An 18619-nucleotide genomic window follows, 5' to 3' on the forward strand; every position below is an offset into this window, starting at 1 on the left:
AACCTCTGGGCGGTCTCTTGCAGAGCGGAGCGCTGCTGTGCCACGGACCATGGTGCCGTGGAGTCGGGGAGGAACTCGCCCGGCACCCGCAGCGGTTGCCCGAAGACCAACTCCGCCGCGGATGCGCCCAGGTCCTCCTTGGGCGCCGTCCGGAGGCCCAGCAGGACCCAGGGGAGCCTGTCGACCCAGCCGCCGTCGTGGAGGGTGGCCCGGAGCGCGGCCTTCAATGAGCGGTGAAATCGCTCACACAGGCCGTTAGCCTGGGGGTGGTAGGCCGTGGTTCGGTGCAGACGGACCCCGAGCCCCTGCGCGACCGCCCCCCAGAGCTCCGAGGTGAACTGGGGGCCGCGGTCGGACGAGATGTCTGAGGGGGCGCCGAACCGGGCGACCCAGGTGGCGATGAAAGCCTGCGCGACATCGGCCGCCGTTGTCGACGCCAAGGGCACGGCCTCCGGCCACCGGGTGGTGCGGTCCACCATGGTGAGGATGTAGGTGAAACCCCGCGAGGGGGGCAGAGGTCCCACCAGGTCCACGTGGACGTGGTCAAACCGGCGTTCCGGCACCGTGAACGGGGCCAACGGGGCCTGGGTGTGCCGGTGCACCTTGGCGCGCTGGCACGCGAGGCACGTCCTGGCCCAGCCGTGGACGGCCTTCCGGAGGCCATGCCAGACGAACTTGTCGGCGATCAGCCTTTGGGAGGCCCTCGCGCCCGGGTGGGACAGGCCGTGGATGGCGTCAAACACCTGGCGCTGCCAGCCCGCGGGCACGATGGGGCGATGATGCCCGAGGGAGACGTCGCACAAGAGGGCCGCGCCCGCGCCGTCGAACGCCACCTCGGTGACGCGGAGGCCCATGACGGCGGTCCGCAAGGCCTGGACGTCGGGGTCAGCGGCCTGGTCCGCTGCCATCCAGGCATAGTCGATGCCGAGGTGGACTGCGTGGGCGACGGCCCGGGAAAGGCAATCCGCCACCGGGTTGTCCTTCCCCGCGACGTGCTGGATGTCCGTCGTGTACTCGGACACGGCCGAGAGGTGACGCTGCTGCCGGGCCGACCACGGCTCGGTGACCTTGCCCATCGCGAAGATCAGCGGCTTGTGGTCGACGAAGGCAGTGAACGCACGGCCCTCGAGCAGATGGCGGAAGTTCCTGACCGCCAAGTGAAGCCCGAGCAACTCGCGGTCGAAGGTACTGTAACGGCGTTCGGGCGGGCGAAGCTGCCGGCTAAAGAACGCCAGCGGTTGCCAAGCTCCACGCACCCATTGCTCGTGCACCGCGCCCACCGCGTAGACCGAGGCATCGGTGGTGAAGGCGATCGGTGCATCGGGCGCCGGGTGCGCGAGCATGGTGGCGTTAGCCAAGGCGAGCTTCGCGCCCGTGAACGCCGTGTCCATCTGCTCGGTCCAGGTAACGTCGCCTTTGCCCGGCTTACCTCAGAGAGCTTCGTGCAGGGGGCGCAGGAGCTAGGCGATACGGGGCAGAAACCGATGGTAAAAGTTCACCATGCCCAGGAACTCCTGCAGCCCTCTGATCGTGCGGGGGCGCGGAAACCCCTTCACCGCCTCCACCTTGGCCGGCAGGGGGACGGCTCCGTGCCTGGTGACACGGTGCCCCAGAAAATCGATTATGGTGGCGCCGAACCGGCACTTTGCGGGGTTCACAATCAGGCCATGCTGGCCCAGGCGTTCGAAGAGCGTGGGGAGGTGGCGTAGGTGCTCTTCGCGGGACGCGCTGGCGACAAGGATATCGTCCAGGTAGACGTAGACAAAATCCAAGTCACGCAGGACGCTGTCCATCAGTCGCTGGAACGCCTGAGCCGCATTCTTCAGACCGAAGGGCATGCGCAGGAACTCGAAGAGTCCGAATGGCGTGATGACCGCCGTCTTCGGGACGTCCTCCGGCCTGACGGGGACCTGATGTTAGCCGCGTATGAGGTCCACCTTCGAGAAGAAGGACATGCCCGCCAAACGGGCGGAAAAGTCCTGAATGTGGGGGACGGGGTAGCGGTCGGGAGTCGTGGCGTCATTGAGACGGCGATAGTCCCCGCACGGTCGCCATCCCCCACCGGGCTTCGGCACGATGTGCAGCGGCGACGCCCAAGCGCTCTCTGAGCGCCGAACGATGCCGAGTCGCTCCAGGGTAGCGAACACCGCTTTTGCCACCGCCAGCTTCGTCGGCTCGAGGCGGCGTGCCCGGGCGTAGACCGGTGGCCCGATGGTGGGGATGTGATGGGCCACCCCGTGCTTGACGGCCCCCGCCGAGAAGGTGGGCCGCGTGAGGGCCGGGAAGCCGGCGAGGAGGCAGGTGAATGCGTCCGCTGCCGGAAGCGTACAGACCAACATGGCCGGAACTGAACCGTTCGGCAAGCCGCTTGGCAAGCCGCTCATTGAGCTGGGCAACGCACAAGCGAGCGAGCTGAACGTCTCGGCCTGGACAAGACGTCTGCGCTTGACGTCGACCAGGAGCCCATTAGCGCACAGGAAGTCCGTGCCAAGCAGTGCCATGGGCACGTCGGCGGTGACGAACGTCCATCGGAAAACCTGCCCTCCGAACCGCAGAGAGAGGCAGCGTTTTCCGTACGTACGGATGGGCGTCCCGTTCGCGGCAAGCAGCGCGGGGCCCCCACCCGCGGCGTGCTTGTCTGACGTGCCGGCGGGAACGACACTCACCTGCGCTCCCGTGTCGCACAGGTAACGGCGCCCGGAGAAGGTGTCCGTTATGAACAGCAGGCTGCTCGAACGGCCGGCGCTCATCGCCACTATTGAGCGCCGGCCCAGGCGTTTCCCGACCTGTTGAAGGAGCATGGCGGATGACACTGCCGAGCTTCGTGGCCGAACTTGGCGTGGAACCAGCACCAGGTGGTGGAGGTGGAGGAGCGCGGCTGGCTCCGCCAGGCCGGTGGAGTTGGCGGGTTTCCCCGCGGTGGCGGTTTTCGCCGCGGCGGTGGGCGGGGCGTGGCGGCAGTCACGAGGTGCGTATCAGCATGCTGCGTATGCTGTATAAGCTGATGCTGTGGATCAGCAGCATGAGCAGCAGCATCAGCAGCATCAGCCACGAGGGCCGTGACGGCCACGCCGACTCTCGCCCGCGTGTCCGAAGCAGCGAAGTACTTGTCCGCCTCGGCTGCCAATGCTCAGGGTTCCGTTAGCCCGGTCCCGGCCAACGCGAGGCGAACCTGCGCTGGAAGTTGGCGACGGAAAAGCGCCCGGAATAGAGAACCGGGGGCTTCGTCGCCCAACAGTGACAGCATATGGTCCATTCGGACCGACGGGCGCGTGTCACCGAGCTCGGGGAGATCCAAGAGGCGGTCGGCCCGTGCGTCGTCCGTGAGGCCGAACGTGGCTAGGAGTAGCCGCTTGAGTGCCTCGTACTTGTGGCCGTCCGGTGGGTGGCGAAGGACGGACACAACTCGAGCGGCCGTGCCGGGCCCGAGGGAGGCGACGACGTGGCAATAGCGCGTGTCATCGTCGGTGAGGCGCCGAAGCTGAAATTGGGCTTCGGCCTGGACGAACCAGACTTCGGCCTGAGCCTCCCAAAATTCGGGAAGTTTGATGAAGTTGGCCATGGCAATGGCGTCGCGTGTGGAAGGATCGCTCCGGCAGATCCAACGTCAAGGGGGTCACCAGTAAAGCGCGGCGTTACGCGCGCTGCTTGCGAGCAAGGAGGAAGCGGACAAGCGGTAACTTATAAGCGTCTTTATTTCAGGAGCTCACTGTAACACTGGCGCGCTCCGGGCTGCGCGCCCGGTGTATATCATGAGGCCACGCCTACCCCTCGGGCGTGGCCACCGCCCACTTGGTGCGCGGAATGATGTCACCACGCCAGTGGGCTTTTGTGTCCGCCACAATATAATTATATTGCATTTTGGGTCAAAAAATGAGCCATAATAGTTGTGACTTCAGTTAGAGATGGTATTTTTATTCGGGATGAGCTCATGATATGATGACTACTCATATGCACGTATGAGGCGAGACTATGCATTTATACAAATGCTTCTAATTACTCCCGCAAGGGAGTAATGCATTCGATCGTGTCCGTAAGTGTGTGTGTGTGTGTTCCTGTGTTTGTGAACAAGATATCTGGAAAAGTTCTGAACGGATTTGGATGAAGGTTGGTGGGATGATTGCCCTTGGGATAAGGAAGAATTGATTAGTTTTTAGTTAAGCTCAGGATATTATTCCGGATTTTTTTTTTTTCATAGCATCATAGCGTCATAGCGTTTCATAGCGTCATAGCGATTATTTTTTTTCATAGCGTCATAGCGTTCATAGCGTTTCCTAGCGTCATAGCGATTTTTTTTTTCATAGCGTCATAGCGTTCATAGCGTCATATCGTTCATAGCATCATCACGTGATCGCTATGAGCGCATCAGCGCCCACCTGCTCTGATTCCGTTGATTCCGTGCGATGAAATGCGCTGAGGTAAATATGAATAAAAAATATGGATCGTCAAATATTTTGAGTTCGGCCATGTTCGTCCCAGGCTCAATGGCCATGTCTATGCCAAATATCAAGCACGTAAGCCTCTCCGTTTAGGAGTCTATCGGTAACATTACACACACACACACACACACACACACACACACACACACACACACACACACACACACACACACACACACACACACAACTGTGTTTTATATATATAGATAAACCCACGGCGGGAGTATGCGCTCTACTGAGTGGCGTTCTAGTTCCACTTTGCATCACACAAATGTAATTACCTACATTTATTTTTGAAGTATATAATGTTTATAGGTCATGCCAGAACTTCTCAATAATTACTCCCGCCAGGGTTGATCGTGTCCGTGTGTGTGTGTGTGTTCGTGTGTTTGTGAACAAGATATCTGGAAAAATTCTGAACGGATTTGGATGAAAGTTGGTGGGATGATTGCCCTTGGGATAAGGAAGAATTGTTTAGTTTTTGGTGAAGCTCAGGATATTATTCCGGATCGAAGAATTATTTGAAGGATTGTTTGCCATTGGAAGATAGGGCTCATTTTTTTTTTTTACATTATCTTCTATATATTCTATATTTAACATTGTGATATGAAAATAGTTTTCATATTTGTTGTAAATGTAGTTTAAACTCGTGGTTATACGTTAGAGCGGTGTATTTTGTCAGCGGCGTCGTCTTCAAGGTTTTTTTTTCCTTTCTTTCTAATAAAGACATATTCTGTTGGTTTAAAACCACCAAAGTGTGTATTAGGTTTCCCCGTTTCATAAAATGTATCATTTGATACGTATAATGCTTTAAAACTTTTTTTTTTTTTAAACCTTAGAAGAGATATCAACATTTACCTCAGCGAATGTCAATCGCGGTGTCAGTATTTGATGAACTTATAAAGACTTAGGTGAGTTATAAGTGTGACAATCATGTGCACGGGATTGTTCCCAGAAGAATGAGTGGTCGCATTAGCTTGTACGACTTAAAATGAGCGAGTTTTGTTTTGACGTTTGGGCCAGTTTTACATGTTGTATCCCTAAGGAATGAAACGAACGTTTTTTCTGGCTTACAATTTTATTTGAAGTCACACATGCCTCAAAATACACTCACTTATATAGAATTGAACGCTGAATCCGAAAATGTAAGTGAAATTGCCTTGTTTTTTTTAAACATTATCTTCCATCTTTTCTAAATATATATCTGTGCAGTGTCTGTCTTGTCACTGAACTACTCCCTCAAACTTTTGTGAAATCGTACTATTCCAACTTGACCCACGGCGGGAGTATGCGCTCTACTGAGTGGCGTTCTAGTTCACAAATTGTTTCATCGTAAGTACACTAAGATCCAGTGTGACGCTACGTCCTCTGGTATATACGATCAATGTCAATCTCATCGCCATGTTCAATGATACAGCTGTCCAGTCGGGCCTGTGTGGACTTTCGTGAAACTGTGCTTCAAGGCCATCTTGGGTGCACAGCTCAATTATGGATGTAATCATTCCGATGTGGACCATGTATGGCTGGTACTGTCACCCATTCAAACAGTGAAGATAAACAGCTATGATCTGTATGGATCCTCTCTTAGCAAGATGGACTTGTTTTTCAGGCTTGACAGACGAAACTAGGCCAGATACTCATAGTTCTCAGTTTTCTTAACAAACATTGAGGAATTGCATCCTGGGACGACACAACAGCTCAAGGGAGGAGTCATAAGTTTGGTGCAGTCCTTTGTTCTTGAAAATCTCTGGGTAGTTGGCAAAGCCATTGAGGAGACATTCAATCATGAAGCATGCAGTCACATGCAGGAGCACGTGTTGAAGAGACTGGCTTGTCTAAGGTGCCCATCAACAGTGGACAAAAACAGCCCATGAACGATCCAGATATTTGGATGTGGCCTAGATGATGATGATGAAGGCCTAGACTACAAATGGCCTAGATGATGGAGGATACTACCTGTGGAAACAAACACCGAGATCCTTATCCATCCTGAGTCCGGAAGAGTTATCCACTGTGGGGAAATGAATAAAATGGCCAACGACGACACCGCCCTTTTGTCATACTGGACTAAATGAAGGAATAAAAAAATTAAAAAAACATTCAACGATGAAGAAGATGATATAATAAAATGGAAATGTCGCAAAGTGAATACTAAGAATAGAAAACCTTTTGTGAGACAAGATACACCCGTTCTCTACAGGAGAGGCAGGAAGGGTCATGTCCTTACCTCTTTGTGGGGGTATATAGATTACCGTAGATCTACACTCAGTTCCGTAAGTAAAATTTGCCTTTCTGATGTCAGTGCGTGGGTGAGCATTCGGACGATGAACTGCCTGTTGAGAGTGCGTGGAGGGCGCTCTGCTGAATCAGCCAGCCACTCTCGAAGGATGCCTTTGGAGATGGAACCAGTGTGAGCTTGGGAGGAAGCCGGTGGGCGATGACTGCATGGACTAGGTCGCAGATGCGAGTCGCAGAGTGAGGCCGCGTTGGGTCGAACAAGGCCGACCATTGTGCTTCCCGCTCTTACTGGGACATGGCGTGGATGACGGTGTGAAAGTAATGCTTTCAGAGATTGACCTCAGGTGGGAATGAATAAAAGTGTTCATTCGTTAGATTAAATTGATTACAGGCAGTGAATTGCAAAGGACTTTGCCTTGCTGGAGTTGGTGTAATTGTCTACGTTAGGCTTGGATTGTAGGTTTGGCATCTTAAGTAATTAATGTGTTTGACTAATCCTTTGAAAAAATTAGACTGTTGCTGGTTTTTAAAATCGAGATCTGGAGATGAGATCCATTTTCGGTCATGTTATTTTGATTATCATTACTGTGTGAAGAGAATTGATGATTTATTGATTTACTTTTGTTTTTGGTGCAGGGTTCTCTTTTTTCAATTATTTTATTGGTCTATAACGGCTGAAATAAATCCATTCAGCTAATACCTGGCACAAGGACTACTTACTTGTTGTTCACCTGAGCATCCCCATGACACCACCAAGAATATTTGCCAGGCTGTTAAAAGCTTCCTGAACCTGTTTGAAGTTACTGAGAACTCCATAAGCTCTACTGTGTCTTATCGGGTGCAGATGCATCTCATGACGTCCAAGCGAATGTCATGAAAGCAAAGATACGGTTTAATGTGCCAAGAAAAACAAAAACAAATAAAAAGATGCTTGCAGACATGAGCAAGAAGGTCAAGGTGGAGACATCAAAATATAATAAGAGTACAAACTGGAAGTTTAGCACTATTGTAGCAATCTTATACACGACACGAAAACACCACCTTGTTTAACATCATGTCCAAGTACTGCAAAACTGAAGGTTCTTGGAGTGATAAGACAATTTGTGTTCTAAAGTGTTCATGTATATGATTCAATTTAAATAAAATAAAGATTGTAAAAGTGGTTAAAAAAAAAATTTCTGGAATTTACTGCTATTGACGCAGTTTCTATTGCACCACTCTATCTAATACGTTACATTATTTATTTGTGCCTATCGTTTGTGTTATTTATGAGGTCTTTAAAAACTGCAAGTTTCCCGTTTGGAATTATTCTTTTTGTTTGACTGCCAGGCAGGCAGACAGAGTAAAAAGTGTATCTCACTCGTCTGCGCATGCGCGATCGGGACATATTCAGAGCCAAATTGATGCTAAACTACAGGTTTATTTTCCGATTCGTGTTTAAAATACAACATTCAATTGAAATCAAGTAGTTCCTCGATCATAAACTGACCTTTGTACACAGAAGGACAGACGGACAAAAGTTAACCAATTGCGTAACCCCGCTTTTCGCTTCGTGTGTGCGATTACCACATCCCATTATTGTGAATTTGCAATCGGGCTTCAATGAACAAGCTTCCAAATCTGCAGCGATTTCAACTGTCAACCGGGCCATCCGCCTGAGTGTTAGCTCGGCAACAACCAGTAATGGAATAATAGCAAAGGTCTTCTGTGGCTGACCCAATCAGTAAACTCCCAAACGCAGATTTCTGTAACTAACACATCCTCCCTCCTGGATCTATTCATGTCTAATTGTCCATCGAATCTCTCCTGTTCTTCGTATGTCCCTATGAGCTCTTCTGACCACTTTATTTTCAAAGTCCATATTTCTCTGGCTATTGGAAGCCTGGAGCAACCTCGGTGCATGCAGAATATGGTTGTTTGCACAGGACAACTGGCAGGGATTGCAATCTTCCCTCTCTCAAAATGATTGGGCCACCAAATCGTTTTTTTGGATCTGAGATTCCAGTGAGGAATTTGCACTTGCCTTGGTGGCCCACACCAATTATTCAAGACCAGTACACAAATTAAAAAAAATTAACTTGAGTTTTGTACTTTGTACAAAAATGGTGTCTTTGAGCAGAGGGATGTGCAGATAACATCATTCACATCAAGACATTTTGCAAGACCAGCAGTTGTGACGCTGTCTCAAGGCAAGAGGCCACAGAAGTGATGAGAACTGATATTCTCAGCCACATGTAACAAAAACCTGATCCCCACCCCAAGGAAGCAAATGCTAACGACCTGTTTTGCGGTTGAGAAGGAGAAATTCAAGGAGGTTGAGAAGGAGGGTTGGGATCAGCAGCCAATTACAAGTGCAAAAATGAATCTATACACATGGATGATTGGAGAGAAAATGGACACATCCAAAACAGAGATCCCACAAAGCACGTTTAATGTCGGAAATGTGTAAACATAAATATCTCAAAACTTTAAAAGAGGTGACATCTGAAAAGTGCTACAGACTAAAAGTGTTGTTGGACATTCTAAACTGATTGTTACCTCAGCAAATGGTTGGCACATTGCTTTAGAGGTCTGACAGCCGACCTTTATAATTTAAAACTAAGCAGCAAACAGTCATTTAAACTCCGTTTGAAAGTTTCTCTTTATGTGAAGTGCACAACGCAGGACGAGCCGCCGACCTCCTTAGGACTATATTTAACTTCAAACATATGGACCCCTTCACTCCTTCAAGGAATCTGGGACACGTTTCTCACAGAGACGACCCAGAGTTCTCCCACCGTGTCGTTACGACGAGCGTTGCTGAAATGGAAAAAAAATTAAACAAAAATGACAAAGTATAAAATGACAAGAATAAAAGTTTTTATTTTGATCAATTTGCCTTGGAACTAGTGAGAGATAGATATATGATTACCTTTTAGTAGTTTTGCTCTGAAAAATGTCACAGCTTTGTCCAAATGGCCATCAGCCAGCTCACATGAACGCAACTTAATGACTCATACCATGGAAGTTAAAATTCGAATTTATGTATAGCATGAGAACATCAATGTTATACACTTGCATATTAGAAAACTGCAGACCCAGAGGAGAAAAATTTTTTTCTTACATATTGGTGCAATCGACGAGAAGCTGCTTCAATTCTTAGAAGTATGTCGTGCGAGTCTGTGATGGTCACAACTTATCGCTTTTATAGTTTCGACATAACTATCTCTGGGGTGTTTCTGTAAACTTTGCTTAATCACCTATCAATGTCTAACTAAAGAGACAGTCTTTATCTCAGGTCTGACATTAATCAAGGGAATCCATCGATTGTTGGGAGAGTAGAAGCAGCTCAAGGTTCTCAAGACAGATGTTCACCACCATCTCTGATCATCCAAAACCATGATCTTTTCTACCACCGTTAAGCCATCTTCACCCTCTGCCCAATTTTCCAGTTTTTCCTTCCTGAGAGTTTGCTTCTGTATACATATTGTCTATTCCCTGCATCTTCCCCTACCCCTCATTCCTACCGACATCCTTTGTGTGTTTGTCTAATCTAATCGGCCTGTTCTTGTCACTTACCAAACTCATTCACTGAGTTTTGTCATAATCCGTCTACAACTTTTTAAAATATCATGCTACATATCTGATATTGTAGATCATGCTACATTGTATCTGATATGCTACATATCTGATATTGATATTAAGCCTGGTGTTGGTTTAGCGGTTAGGGTGCCGGCTTGGGATCCTAGGTTCGAATCCCGGTCGATCGCTGAATTAACACCAGGGGGTTCACTCAACCCGTCATCCTTCTGAGGTCGGCAAATTGAGTACCAGCTTGCTGGGATGAATGATCCCGGTGTGTACCCCGGTTTAGAATAGGTACACCGTATCCCTGCGCATCGTAAGAGGCGACTAATGGTTGGCGTCAGGAAGGGCATCCGGCCATAAAAACATTGCCTCAAACAGGGAACCATGATTGTCATGGGGCCCGCAAGGCTAACCCCTGCTCTAGCAGGGAAAATGGCCTTAAAACGATCATTTATTCATTCATATCGTTTTTCACCTTGTCTCAACGGTGAAAATCACTTTTAAAAGATTATCTTATCTGCTTACAGACCTTCAATAAAATCGAATCAATGTCATTAGCAGACATGCAACTTGTCCACTAACTTTTGGCTGGATCCGTCCATAAAATTTTGAGATATCATGCTATATATTGTTTTAGGCCCTATCTCTCAAAGATGAAGAATCACTGAAAGAATTCTAACAATGCTCTTGCACCTTCCCTCCATGTAGTGATCACAACGACCAAGTTTGGTGAATTTCTGCCCAACCGTTTAGGAGGAAATAGCATGACGAATGGATGGACAGACCGATAGACAGACAGAGCAGATTACAAAACACACCTCCTTCCTCCCCCATTTTTATTTCAAAAAGCATGGGGATAAAAATAGTACATGCTGCTTCCTTGCTTGAAAACATTTGAAGGACAGAGCATGAATATACCTTCTGATTTAAAAGGATATATTAAGTTCTGAATCAAAAACAAAGGTTGTGTAATTTAACAGTGAAATAAAGAATTGTGGAGACCAAATACTTTTGTCAATTTCAACCAATTTTTAGAGAAAATTGTGAGTTATTTGAAAAAAGTGCAAGGGTGCCAATATTTTTTGGCCACAACTGTATATGTATATACTCAACATCAAAATAAACTTATCAAATCTTTAGAAGGACACTCATTGAAATCCTCCATGCAAAAATGAACAAGTACAAAAAGTTTTAATTAAAACAAAAGCCGCGTCGATGTTACACAATGCCTAGATGCAGCTGTGCCTATAACGTCGATGTTATAGGCACAGGACATTCCTATTGATTCGATTACTTGATGTTATTTTTCTGCAAAGTGAAAATATATCTCGGCAATTTCCCGTGTGTGGCGACGAATTTTTAATATATCTCGGCATTTTCCCGTCTGTTATTTCAGGCGGTGTATGACTGACCATGCCGCGATTAAAAAAAAAAAAATCTCGGCAATTTCCCGTGTGTGGCGACACATGAACGAAGCTATGCTCCTCTCTCCACATTATTGTGACGACGTATAAATTAAATATTTCATCGTGACGATTGTCATCAAATGGACGAATTTTTAATATATCTCGGCATTTTCCCGTCTGTTATTTCGGGCGGTGTATGACTGACCATGCCGCGATTTAAACAAAATATATATATCTCGGCATTTTCCCGTCTGTTATTTCGGGCGGTGTATGACTGACCATGCCGCGATTTAAAAAAAAAAAATCTCAATGGACTTGAAGTTACAGGCCTTTGAGAATTCATTTCGTTCTATAAAGGGCAACTTTCATCGGATTTTCTTCCCGTTTTTTTTCAACCGAGTCTAAAACTATGTTAGCGACTGTGAAAAATGAAATGATATATCGAATTTGATTGGAAATAAAACTGTGTGAGAGAGGAAGACACCACGGGCCTACAAAACAGGCCTCAAAGCTATGCGAGTTAATAAAATGGTGGATATTTGTTTATATGAAGCCTCTCCCACAATGGGTGGAGCTATGGTTCCCAGAATGGGTGGAGCTTTGAGGTTTTGTCTTCTCTGCAAGAACAAGAACAAGAAGAAGAAGAACAACAACAACAGCAGAGGGCACTCTATTAGCAGCGTCTGCGACGTGGCTAAAAATATTTGAACACAGAGGTAAAGCACTGCAACACAAAGGCACGCACCTGAGTACAGTCAAAACAAAATGACACAGGAATGGACACAACACTCCTAACAGTCTAGGACAGAATGACAGCAGTCCTCAATATCGTGTGACCTCCCTGAGCTGTGATGCAGGCTGTACACCTCCGATGCATGCTCTGTACCAGGCGTCTGATGCGGTCCTGGGGAAGTCTGTCCCACTCCTCCTGCAAGCCTTGAATGAGCATTTGCCGATTGACAGCCGTTAATCTCCTCAATGCAAGACGTCGACCAAGCTCATCCCATAAATGCTCAATGGGATTGAGGTCAGGGGAATAAGGCATCCAAGGCATCACTTCAACACCCTGTTCCTGGAGGAAGTCGGTGGTCAGGCGAGCAGCATGGGGTCGAGCGTTGTCCTGCTGGAAAATTGTGGTCATGAGCCTGGAGAAATGGCAGCAGATGAGGTCTCAAAACTTCATTGACATAACACTGACTAGTGAGATTGCCTTCGATGACGAGAAGAGGTGTCCTGAAACGGGTGGAAATGCCGACCCATACTATCACAATGGGTCCTCCCCAACGATTGATCTGGCGAATACAGCATGATGCATACCTTTCCCCACCTCTGCGCCATGCCCGTTGACGACAATCAGCAGCATGGAGGCAAAATCTGGACTCATCGCTGAACAAGACTGCACTCCACTGTTGCTGTGTCCAGCAGCAATGCTGCAGACATCTTGGTCTGTTCCGCCGATGCACTGCGTTCAATACTGGACCTCTGCAAGGACGTCTTGCCACCAGGCCCCGACTTCTCAAGCGCCTCCGCACAGTAGAGACACTGATGCGGTTGTTGTGGCGACCTTTTGTCACTGCAGCTGTTTGCGTCGCAGGGTGGAAACGATCACGAAGATGCTGCAGCACAATCCAGTGGTCTTGGTTTGGGTTGGTTACGCATGATCTTCCTCTTCGTGGACCATCATCCACAGTTCCAGTTTCACCGTAACGCCTGGCCAGGTTGGAAATTGCAGGTTGTGAGCAACCAAGACGTTGGGCAATTGTTCGCTGGCTTACACCAGCCTCAAGCATCCCAATTGCCCTTAAACGTTGTTCAGATGTCAGGTGTGGCATCTGAATTTTCTTATTGTTTTCCCTGTCAGAAGCCTTTAGAGTGACTTTCGACAGCAGTAAATGAATGTCTAACCACAAGGACTGAAGGATTTCATTATGAGGGTCATTATTTAAAGGGAAAGATCCCTATACAGAACCACTCAAGCATGCCGTTGTTGATCAACCAAGTGATTGAAGTGAAGTTCCCGTTACATAATTAATCAGCCATTACAATTGAAGAAACGTGTTTGTAAAGCTGCACATTTCAAAAAATGAAAGTGATAAGTTTCTTTTGATGTTCAGTTTATGGGCAATTCCACAGGTTGATGGACATGGCTTTGAAAATTAAAATGTGAAATTTAATAAGTTTCAATATATTTTTTAACTGGTTATACATGCAAGTCAGTGAAACAAACATCATTTCTGTTCGAATTTTTTGAGAAATTAGCGAGTGAATTGAGAGCAATTTTTTATGGCAAAAAAAGTAAAAAAAAATCTGAAAAAGTAGGACTTGCATTAGAAGTAGGTAGATAAGAAATATTCCAAACTCATTTGTGTGTCCAGACTGTGTGGTGATCACATTTTCTGAATTACATATCAGTTTGATGATACCTTGTCATTTTGAATGTAAAAAAGTGCCATGGTGTGCCTCTTTGTATGATGTAATGTGAGTAACCAAAAAAGCACATCTGTTTTCTGAGATCAACTTCTTTATTGAGTACAAATCTGGTAGTTCAAATTTTCTTAGTTCCAATGTCTCTTGATTAAAAAATTAATGTTTTATTAATATTCATGGGCACATTTATTAATAAACAGCGAGCAAATGTGGTAACATGAATAACCATGTAATGTGAGTAACTGATGGCATAACGTGAGTAACCATGTTTCCTTTGGAACTAAATGTCAAATTACAGCCTGTGACTACATGAAAGTGCTGTGGTATATGTGAAATGAATTTAGTGATGTGTGTTACCCTAAAACAATAGAGGGCAGTGTAAACAAAGGAGTCTACCCATCATGCAATTCACTTTCTCCTGACCACATGTTCTCATGTTGCACATGTCTACACTCAACCCTCTGATAAACTGTACATCACTAATACTAATACTAATTACTAATTATACTTATCTAATTGTATACTAATTGTCCTTTTTTGTTTAAATTTTTTTATAGCAACAGTATTATTTAACGTAACCTCCATCCTAACCGACAAGTTTAAGTGACATATGTTGTGTGCAAAGTATGATTTCCTAGCATAGAAATGCTAGTTAAAAGATAAAGATAAAAATAAATAGAAAGAAAAAAGATAAAGCCATAGAAATAAAGTATAAAATAAATAAAATAAATAAATAAAGTATAACATAGAAATAAAGACTGTTTGAAGCTGCCCAGCGGATTCATGGTGTCGCCCACATGCATTGTCTGGAGATAGTACAGGATGAAGTCTCTGCCGATGTTCTTACAAAAGACACATGCAACAACACATGCAGCAGTACAAGTGACACCAGTGCAAATGTGGAATCTGATGTTAGGGTAGGAGATTGGTACGCAGTGGAGTACGAGGAGAAGCTGTATCCTGGAGAAGTGCTGGCTATTGGTAATCAAAATGATTATCAAGTTTCTGTGATGGAGCAAGCAGGCAAGTACTGGAAATGGCCCAAACAATGAGACAATATCTTTTACATCAAAGAGAACCTGAAGAAAAAAATAGAGGCCCCAGAAGTTGCCAATAACCGTGACCACTTCAAGTTCTGTGAGGAATTTTAACAATCTGAACATTGCCTTATGGAAAGATGCAGAACATTGTTGTGTTTGTGGTTTTTTTTCAATCACAAAAAATTTCATATTTCTTTGTGCTACCTTGCTGCCTGCTGATTGACAAAGTATTTAAGACATATTCATTCATTAATATTCAGCACTGGTATCAAAAGTGTAGGTTAAGAGAAAAGAGCCTAACAATGCAGGAAATGAAGAGCAACATTTGTACTTTATGATACATGAATGCATAGTTCCACTTCCTTGTACTTCATAGCGGAGTTCCGCTTCCGGTCCCTCGAGCGACGGGGCTTGCTTCGATCTCTCCACGGCATCAAAGTTTGAGTGTTTTCCCGTTCGTTTCTTTGTCAAATTTCCGCTGCGTATTTTGTTGTGTATGTGTTATTGTGTTTCTATTTGGTTTTGTAGTTGTTGCAAATTTGTGTGGAATTAGTCGTTTCTTTGTTCGCGCCTCGTGCGGCCTGGTGTCTCGTGCGGCCTCCTCGTCTCGACTTGTGCCCCGCCCCCTGTATCTCGTTTGTTCTTTCACCTCTGCTCCTGCTTTCTCAAATCCACGTTCTCACTTAGAGACTTTTCCCAGATTGTTTTTCATGGTTTTGTTTAAATATTTATTTAAATATGTTTAAACCGCAGCCGTGATGCAGACGCCGCCCCCCCCCTCCCCACCCCCCAGAATTTCCATGTTTTAAACGTTTCCCAGTGTGTACCCTGGATAAGAATAGGTACGCCGTATCCCTGCGTGTCGTAAGAGGCGACTAAGAGGGTTGGCGTCAGGAAGGGCATCCGGCCATAAAAACATTGCCTCAAAAAGAGAACCATGACAATTACAACTACATGTGGGCAGGGTACAGCCCGAAGTGGAGATCGGTTTCTGAGGTTTGGGACATGGAATGTAGGGACAATGACAGGGAGATCAGGAGAAGTGGTGGAAGTATTGGTCAGAAGAAGAGTGGACATATGTTGTGTGCAAGAGACGAGATGGAAGGGAAGTGGTGTGAGAATGGTGAAGGGTAGGCAGGGACAGAAATACAAGTTTGTGTGGCAAGGGTGCCCGGAGGGCGTGAATGGTGTTGGTGTCCTGTTTTCTGAGAAGTTTGTAGACAGTGTGGTGAGTGTGACTAGAGTGAGTGATAGGTTGATGGTGGTGAAAATGATGATTGGAAAGCTCTTGGTGAATGTCATCTCGGGATATGCTCCGCAGGTTGGTCGAAGCGATGAAGAGAAGGACAAGTTCTGGTGTGCGATAGAGAAGCTGATGGAAAACGTGAAAGATGAGGAAGTTGTTGTGGTAGGAGGAGACCTAAATGGACATGTGGGAAGGAGTATGGATGGTTTTGACGGAGTTCATGGGGGTTACGGATATGGTGTGAGAAATGGAGAAGGTGAAAGGATTTTGGAGTTTGCTGATGGAGCTGATTTGTTGATTTGTAATACTCAGTTCCAGAAAGAGGATAATAAGCTTGTTACATACACGTCAGGTGGGTCGACGACAACCGTTGACTACCTGATGGTGCGTAGGCGAGATAAGGGGCACCTCCGGGACACAAAGGTGATCCCGGGGGAGGAGGCTGTTTCACAGCACCACTTGGTTGTCTGCGACGTAAGGGTGAAAGGTGCGAGGAGAGCTCGGTGGGTGAAGAATGAAGGTGTGGAGGTTGAAAGAGGTGACAGTAAGGGAGGCATTAAAAGAGAGGCTGAGTAGGGTCGAGGATGATGTGGTTGAGCTTGAAAGTGGTTGGATGTCAATGAAAGCTAGTCTGTGGGGAGCCGTTGGTGAGGTATGTGGATGGACAAAAGGACCACCGAGGCACTCGGAAACATGGTGGTGGGATGATGAAGTTGGAAAGAGGATTGACGAGAAGAGGAAGAAGTTCAAGGAGTGGCAGAAGGCAAAGGGTACGGGAGCAGAAACAGCAGAGCATGAAAGTTATAAGGCAGCCAGGAAGGCTGCAAAGAAAGAGGTAGCAAAGGCGCAGGAGGCATGTAGGAAAATGTTCGGAGAACGCTTGGATTCGGAAGAGGGTCAGAAAGCAGTATTCAGGATTGCAAAGCAGATAGCGAAAGAGAGGTGTGATGTGATGGGGGTGAGTTGCTTGAAGGATGAAGTGGGACAAATAGTTGTCGACCCAGATGGAATTAAAGGAAGATGGAAAAGATATATGGAAATGCTGTTGAATACAGAGAATGAATGGGATGGCAACATGGAGAGTAACCCAGTTTTAGGACCGGCAGAGAAGATAACTGAGAAGGAAGTTGAGGAAGCGCTAAAAGCAATGAAGAGTAGAAAAGTGGGAGGGCCGACGGGAGTTGTGGGAGATATGTTGAAGGCAGCAGGAAGTTTGGGTGTGAAGAGAATGACAGAGATCTGTAATCTGGTGGTGAAAGAAGGCCGCATTCCAGTGGATTGGGAACTGAGTACCCTCGTCCCTCTATACAAGGGGAAAGGTGACCCTCTGGAGTGTGGCTCGTACCGAGCGATAAAGTTATTGGAGCATGGAATGAAGGTATTGGAAAGGGTGTTGGAGAGGAGGATAAGGAAGAAAGTGAAGATCGACGAAATGCAGTTTGGATTCATGCCAGGAAGAGGAACGACAGACGCGCTTTTCATTGTGAGGCAGTTGCAGGAGAAGTACATGGAGAAGAGGAAGAAGTTGTTTCTTGGGTTTGTTGATCTGGAGAAAGCATTCGTCCACGCAAAGTATTGACATGGGCATTGAGGAAGTTAGGAGTGGAGGAATGGTTGATCAGAGTAGTGATGGCAATGTACAAAAGAGCGCGCACAGCTGTAAGGACGAAGGACGGGAACAGTGGTGAGTTTGAGGTGAAGGTGGGAGTGCATCAGGGGTCGGTACTAAGTCCACTACTATTTGTAGCTGTGATGGAGGTGCTGGCTCAGAACGTAAAGGAGGGTTTACCGTGGGAGTTGTTGTATGCAGATGATCTGGTGTTGATTGCGGAAAGTATGGATGGACTGAAGGAAAAGATGAACACGTGGAAGGAATGTATGGAGACAAAAGGTCTGAAGGTGAATATCGGAAAGACGAAGGTGATGGCAAGTGGTAAAGCATGTGGTGAGGTGGAAAGAACTGGGAAGTGGCCCTGTGCTGTGTGTAGGAAGGGTGTCGGAGTGAACTCCATTCAGTGTACAATGTGCGCTGAGTGGGTTAATCAAAAATGTAGTGGTCTGAGAGGGTCATTAACCAGTGTGGCAGCTACATTCAAATGTACGGTGTGCACAGAGGGAGCTGCAGATGGAGGAAATGTTGAGTTGGATCTTAGAGACGGCGTGAAGCTGGAAGGTGTGAAAACATTTTGCTACCTCGGAGACATGCTGAATGGAGAAGGTGGATCAGACTCGGCAACGTTTGCTCGAGTGAGATGT

The 18619-nt window shown here is 47.0% G+C and overlaps 1 protein-coding gene across 4 annotated transcripts in view; it reads right to left on the bottom strand.

Moving 5' to 3' along the window:
• Positions 1–9091: 9091 nt before the first annotated feature.
• Positions 9092–18619, bottom strand: part of BEND7 (BEN domain containing 7) — a 187900-nt gene continuing 178372 nt past the window's right edge. For 3 of the 4 annotated variants that reach the window (XM_078776190.1, XM_068113024.2, XM_078776192.1), the window contains one exon: positions 9092–9476. In XM_078776190.1, coding sequence (XP_078632316.1) covers positions 9427–9476 — 50 coding nt within the window. In that variant the 3' untranslated portion in view covers positions 9092–9426. Of the gene's footprint in view, positions 9477–14157; positions 15083–18619 lie in introns of those variants that run through there. The other variant, XM_068113025.2, reaches the window with a different exon arrangement.

The sequence above is a fragment of the Myxine glutinosa genome, chromosome 4, assembly GCF_964187855.1.
Source record: "Myxine glutinosa chromosome 4, kmMyxGlut1.1, whole genome shotgun sequence".
Lineage (NCBI taxonomy): Eukaryota > Metazoa > Chordata > Myxini > Myxiniformes > Myxinidae > Myxine > Myxine glutinosa.